Source organism: Acipenser ruthenus, chromosome 28 (assembly GCF_902713425.1).
Source record: "Acipenser ruthenus chromosome 28, fAciRut3.2 maternal haplotype, whole genome shotgun sequence".
Classification (NCBI taxonomy): domain Eukaryota; kingdom Metazoa; phylum Chordata; class Actinopteri; order Acipenseriformes; family Acipenseridae; genus Acipenser; species Acipenser ruthenus.
Genome location: NC_081216.1, coordinates 22550186 through 22557385, shown reverse-complemented (window position 1 = coordinate 22557385; position 7200 = coordinate 22550186). Strand labels below are relative to the sequence as shown.

The following is a 7200-nucleotide window of genomic DNA, read 5'->3' as shown; positions in this document are numbered from 1 at the left end:
CCAACCACTCATCCATCCCACCAAAATGCACAAGCTGTATACACTTTCAGTGCCAGAGTGTATTTTAAAATGTCACACCGCTGAGTTAGTGGCACTTGCTGCGTTTCAGTTTGCTTTTACCCCTTGGCTGTTTAATGTACTGAACCACTACTATAGCTTGAGTTTAAAACAACCGTCAGGTGTTTGACACATGACAGCACTGAATTGCTGGGGAAGTGCAAATGGAATGCAGTCATTTCATACAGTAAATAGCATGATGTTCAATTTTTCGTTATTCATGTTTGTATTCATGTTGCTCCTTGTTTTTGATTATTGCAGACTTCCAGGGGTTTTGGCCTGTACAAAGTGTACTCATTATTCTTTAACCATGAAAAGCTCTAATGAGGCTGGACATTATTAGTTCCAGGCAAATGCAAAAACCTTGACCAGTCAAATGTACTTCCGAAAAGGGGCTGTACCCTTAAAGAAAAGTTTGAAGAATGCAATATGTTACCATAATAATACCAGTGTATTACCCTAAAGAAACCTTAGCAGGACCATACACAGACCACAGCATTACCAGCAATGGCCACATAGTCCAAAGCAGGGTTTAGCAGCACACTGGTAAAGAGTATGAGTGTAAGTCTGAACTGACCTATAATTGAAAATGCATCTTTTTTTTGTTTTTTTTTTGGTTCAAATATAGCATTGTAAACCTTTGTAAAAGATGCGTCTAACTATAATGGTCTAAGTGACGGAAATGGACTTCAACATATACAGTATACTTATGTGAGCCAAGAGTTTTACTTTTGCTTGTGTTAGCTACTCACTTGTTCGTTTTTTTTAATGTATGTATTTATTTTTAATTCCGGGAATGCAAATATTTCAAATACAAAGGTAGAACTGCAACACATAATAAATCAAATAAATAAAAACAAAAAGAACCAACACATCTTCACTGGAAAAAAACTAAGGGACCAGTGATAATATTGGAACACTTGGTGTGCAGTACTTGAAGCTTCATAACAAACCCGTTAAAATGAGTTAGCCTGGTTGATGTTTCGCTGGTACAGTGTGCTGTTGTTTATCATTCAAAGTGAGAAAACCCCCACTGGAAAAGAAATTCCACGAAACCCTTGCAGGCAGATTGTGCTACCTCTGTAGGGGAGCAGAGGAGAAATAGGAGCCAAGTGTTCATCATCAATCAGAGCTGTCAAATTTTAATTAGCTGGAAAGCAACCCAGAATCTGACCTTTTGAATTCTGTTTCTGCACCATGACGGAAAAGGCACCAGAGTGTATGGCAGGATGAGGGAGCTGCCCTCTGACAGTACAGAAAGGGAACATGTTATACCCACTGATTAAGTGCAGTTGCACAATTTAATATAAACCAATTCGTTAGTGGAACATTGGGGCTAGACAAGCTGTATACAAACTAAATAAGGCATGCTGAACTGTGCTGGAATGTTTTACAAAGAAATGATGGCATAACAGTGAATTTCTGCAAATTAACCTCTCACAGACCACCATTAGGTAAAGTAATCTATGATTTGTGAAAATCTGGGTCTGTGAAACCATCCTCAATTAATTTTTTACTTTATTTGGTAGTCCAAGATCAGCGCCATCCGTGTCTGTGAAACTAGCCTTAAAAACCATACAGGCAAGACCTTATTACAAGAGTTCCTCTTGTCAATATTGGAATGTTGGAATGACAGTTTGGTGTCCTTTCCTGGTTTTTTTTTTGTAAGTTTTGTAACATTTTCATATTTTGACATACAATACCAAAATGTATGATAGTAATATTAACCTAAATGCATCAGTTCCAGTAATACGGCCACTGTGAAATATGTGTTTCAAATCCAAAGCTGTTGTCTGCTGGGTTTTTTTGTTTGTTTTTTTGAGGGTTTGCAATGCACTGGTATGTAATGGTAACACAATGGTTTTGTTTCAAACTTTTTTTTGTAAGGGCTGACTGTGAATGAAAGCTGTTTTCATTTGTATGGACAGCAAGGTATTGGAAACAGAGCCAGCAACAGTACCCACCAATGATTAATACATTTTTCCCATGTTCATCCTTAAAAGAAAAACTTTACTACAACAAATAATAACATGAATAGAATACACTTGTATGCCTGCAGCAACTATAACTTGGACTGAACTATAATGTTGGACTGAAATCATTCCTGTTAATGTTGTATTGAACAATAACATGAGTAGGAATGATTATAGGATACTGAGAACATTTGACACAATATTACAGTTCTGCCTTGTTTGTGTTAATTAAATATACAGTCACAGCATTAAATTAATACAAATTAAAGCTAATTTATATAACAATTTGTATTACAACAAAAGTGTTCTTTCACGTTATAATGTATATACAATATTTTCATTTAGAAAAGCGTTATAGTGATATGAAAAGAAATGTAGCTACATAGGTAGACGCTGATTAAGATCAAAACGTTTTTATTTTCCTACTAAGATAGTGGATTACGATCACAAAGCACTTACCACATTTTATTTGTACAAGTAACAAGCTAGAAACAGCCATAGCAGAGGCTCTTAAATTAGCATCCTGACTTAATTTTTTTAAGCTTTGTAACACCAACATTTTGTTTTCTTTTTTAGAAAAATAAAACACGTGTTATTGAAGCACGATGGAAGATGCTTTGTGAATATGGGCCAAAGTACTTCTGAATCAGGTTTTGGTTGGGTGAAGACATCTGCAGTATATGTACCAAATACCCCTGGAGATAAACATAGCTGACTTTGATGTACACCAAATCCAATTTAGCACAGGGCAAAGCATTGAATACCAACTTAGATTTGGACGAAATCACAATAACTTAGCAATGGCCTTTTAATATATAGTATAAGATGTAGGACCAGGATATTAGAAATGGCATGCAATACTAGACATAGACTAAGTACGTTTGTAGAATGGTGTACACAATACTGGACTTTTCTATTGCCTTTTAATGTTTCTTTTTTTAATGAATCTACTCCAAAGTACTTCAATACTAATGCTGAATTTGTATTTCTTTTTTACTTTGCAGTAATGCTCAATGGTCATGTTGCTCATGCAGGACTGCAGCTATAGTACCCCGTGATCTGTTCAGTACTCAATTGTTCTACTGAAACGTATGCATAGCATTCTGAATGATCATGTTTTACAAGTGTTTTTCCAATGACACAAATAATTAAAGTCGTGCCTTGTCACCGGAGTATATTTATTTTAGGAGGGGTTACCTGATAGAATGTGCTCAGATAGCAGTAAACGGTAAATTCGTATTTCAGATAGTAACTTGCATGCATATTACAGATAAACTCAGCCAAACAAAGGGCTGCATTAAGCACATCTCTAACTTTTAACACAAGAAAAAAAAAACTGGCTGCAGCACAATAAATAACTTGTTTCTTCTTTTTAGTATGACATCAGGTGCATAAGGGTTAAAGCAAACACTTTAGCTAAGGTGCAGAATAACAACATTTTACCTTCAAGAAAGTCTTATTCTGGCATTGAACCTAGAGATAGAGCAGAAGATTGCAATATAGCAACCGTACACTACTTTTGACAGACGCATAAAGGGACTAAGCATTGATGTTAAATGTTTTCTATACCAATGTTGCAACACTTTTGCATGCATTCATGCTTAGACGCATGCTTAGCACCTGTGTTATTTTGCACATGTGTATTATATTATCATGTCGTTAAGAAAGCTCTTTCACATACTCGTTTTTGAGTCTGCTTAACCTTGTCCCGTGGCTCCTTATGATCAAAGAGAGGAGCTCATGTTTATCCTTTAACCCGACTGACGTATCCAATGTGCCTGACAGGACGCCGCGGGTGTGCACTATCATGTCCAAAAAGTCATCGTTGATGCGATGCTCCTCTTTCAGCTCGTTCTCCTGGCTCTGTTTGAACTTCACTTCCAGTTCGATTAAAGATTTCTCGGAATTGGTAAATGCTTCCCCGATCTGTGACATCTCCCTCCTCAGGTAATTGCTGTAGCTCTCTTCCCCGTCCAAATCGTACGAGATGCTCTTTCCGACTCCCTCCAGCACCCGCCCGGCATCCTCAATCTGCCGCTTTATGATTGTAAAGTCGTCTAGGATCACCGAGTCCTGGTCTTGCTCCATTCCACACTTTCTGTGGTCGGTCATTTTAAAAAGCATCTGGCAGGTCTCCGGGTCGTCGTTTTCCTCATAATTTCCATCTGGGACGAAGTAGTGGTGCAGAGTCCCGTTTGACATTTCTGGGAAGAGTGGGCCATTGTAAAAATCACAGCATACGGGCAACAGAAAAACACCAGCAGCCAACAACAACTTAAAGCCAAGCATTTTTGTAATTATCTAAATATCAAAAGTTTTAGTTTGTGTGTGTGTGTTATTTCTTTTATATGTTAAAACGCGTATAATCCTTATCAGGGTTTTAGTTTCAATAAACACACCGTTTCGAAATATTTAATAACGATTTGCTTGCAAAATACCAATAGGCTTTCCAGTAAAGTTTGCAAAAAAAAAAAAAAAACCCAAAAAACAAAAAAAAAAAAACGAAACGCGTAAAACAAACGGAAACAGGGTTTTAAGGTTTTAAGATGATTTCCCCCTTGATGCCCTCTGTGATAAGAATAATTCCTCTGGATAACAAGAAGAAGAAGAACAGCTATGGTTGCAGGATGAAATGTCTGTGTGTTGTTTTTTTCGTTTTTTTTTTCTTGGCTGTTGAATTTACCGAGGATGTTTTCAGCCTTGAAGGAGTAGAGAGTTGGATTGGGGAACGGTTTTGTAGTGTCTTTGGCCGTCTCTTCTGCTACTTCAACATCTGGATAGCGAAGGCATGCTGTCTTTGGTTGGCTAATGATATCCCTTGGATATGTCTGCTCTCAAATTACAGCACAGCTCCGTCACTTAAAAGGAAAAGAGCAATTTCTGAAAGAATCCTTTAAGTAGGACCCTCTTATTAAAGCTGTACCACATTTCTTCCCTCAAGGACATTACATTACTCAGTGTAAACGTTATAGCTCCTATATACACCTTTAGTTGTTCCTTGCTTGTTTCATCTTACATAAAAGGGGTGCGATTTTACATAGGATATGCCATTATGTAGGTTGATATAATTGCATTAATTTTCAATCAAAGACAAAACTAAATACAGTATCTATATAGCATTATACATTTAAGTATGTTTAAATATGTATGTAAAACACAGTATCACATGTCTCATTGGGGACCATATTTATAATATTATAATGAAACATGTGTTTATACCAGCATTATGAATACAGCTTTATGAATACTGCTGTGGGAGGCAAACAGTAAATGACTAATCTTTGTCCTACATAATGTCAAGCCAGGTCACATCTCTCAGCACGCCTCTACAGATTCAATCCTTTGTGTTTGTTCTTTTTTCAGAGAAACCGCATTCTTGAGCAGTGGCGGTGGCTAGTTCTCTGCCTGTAGCCCCAGTTTATCAGTGTATGCTCCTGGGTCAGCTTATACTGGTGTCTTAACCTGCAGTGGAAATCTAATAGGATCTCAGAGACTGCAGTGTGCCTGACCGGCAACACAGATACAGGATGCTTTTAAAAGAGTATTACAAACCTTTACATAAACAACTTTATATTCATATGGCCGCCTCATATCAGAGGTGCTACATCAGTTGAAGACTTTAACTCAAAACTGAAAAGGTACTTTAACTTTTCTTTTATTTCTATACCAATGTATTATATTTAGATGTTCTCTGTTTTGTCCTGCACAGCCCTTTCGATACACTTTTTGTATGAAAGGTGCTATATATTAAGTATTGATGGATTAATTTATATCAATCAATCAATCAATCTTTATTCCTTATACAGTGTCTTTCATGATACATTGCTTCAGAGCACTTTACAAATAAAAGTAGCACAACATTAATAATACCTTAATAATTTACCCTACTTGCCTTTACTGCAATATGCTTTCAGTATACTGTGGTGAACTTTTATAAAGGTTTAGCAGATCAAGCATCTTCTTCAGAGCCTTTTGTTTAGAGCTGTTAATCACACCTCAGAGATCATGTAGTCCCAGCACCTCATTTTGGGGAACAGCCCGTTTTCTTTAGTCCCAGTTTCTGACTATTTGTTTTTATTGGATCATCTTTTGGAAATTATCATTTAGCTTGCTTCACATTTTTTGGAAACCTGTAAATGGGTTGTATAGAAATCTGCAAAGTAATTGCTGTTGACCTGGGATGATGTATTCAGAAACAGCCTTGTTTTTGTCTCTCTTCAAATTTTTGGCATTATCTAATGGTGCTATAATTCAGCTAAACCATGCAATTGTGTGTGTGTGTGTGTGTGTTTGTGTGTGCGCAAATGCATTATACCTAGGGCTTCTGTTTTTCGGTGTTTATTAAATTGATTTTTCAGCGCTTATTTTTAGCTATTTTCGAGTTTTACGTAAATCACTTTTTTTCCGGGAGTTTCGCCTGTCTGTCTCTCTCTCATCATCCAGTCAACTAATGATTTAGCATGGAATTAAGAGCATTCTGCATTATTATTATTATTATTATTATTATTATTATTATTATTATTATTATTATTATTATTATTATTATTATTATTTGACACCAGTCACAATGCAATTTAATGACACACGTTACAAACATTTTTGGTTTTGTTTAGTATTTCAGCACTATTGAGTTTAGTATTTCTTTACATGCATATTCTTTTCAAGCTTTCTGTTCTGTTCTCAAACTATACACTTTTATGCAGTAGCACTGGGTTGTTAAATATTTTGCTGAATATACTTTATTAGTGTAATCTTGAAAATTTCTCATCATTTTTGTATGGACATCAGTACAGCTATCATTACCTAATTCTTTCCCATTATCGTAGAACCCCTTTAATCCAAACTACCCTTTTGCCACCTTTTCCAACCAGGTTTGGAGCAGAAGTTTCTAATTTAATCAGAATTATTATTATTATTTTCTTAAATATCAAAAGACAGGCCTTAACACAGAACAGATACCAAAATTAAACAGAGGTTCAATTGAGCCACCATAGCTATACTTTCATAATGTCTATGGTGGCGCTATTATTTTGATTGCATCCAGGCATGAGTGGTTCTGTGGACAGCATATAGCACAGGTTATAATGAAGGCATTCACTCAGCTGATCTGCACACTACAGCTAAGACAATGCTGATAGGGCCCTTGCAGTTCTGCAGTTATTAAAACACA

At 36.3% G+C, this 7200-nt stretch overlaps 1 protein-coding gene across 1 annotated transcript; it reads right to left on the bottom strand.

The window, feature by feature from the left end:
- Positions 1-2427: 2427 nt before the first annotated feature.
- LOC117434797 (fin bud initiation factor-like) lies at positions 2428-4891 on the bottom strand. Its single transcript, XM_034057457.3, has one exon. It carries the CDS (start codon positions 4317-4319, stop codon positions 3690-3692), a length of 630 nt encoding a protein of 209 aa, XP_033913348.1. The 5' UTR covers positions 4320-4891; the 3' UTR covers positions 2428-3689.
- Between the last annotated feature and the right edge of the window lie 2309 nt (positions 4892-7200).

Bases quoted from the DNA above. Each gene is read 5' to 3' on its own strand.
- LOC117434797 (XM_034057457.3), bottom strand. From the start codon at position 4,319: ATGCTTGGCTTTAAGTTGTTGTTGGCTGCTGGTGTTTTTCTGTTGCCC.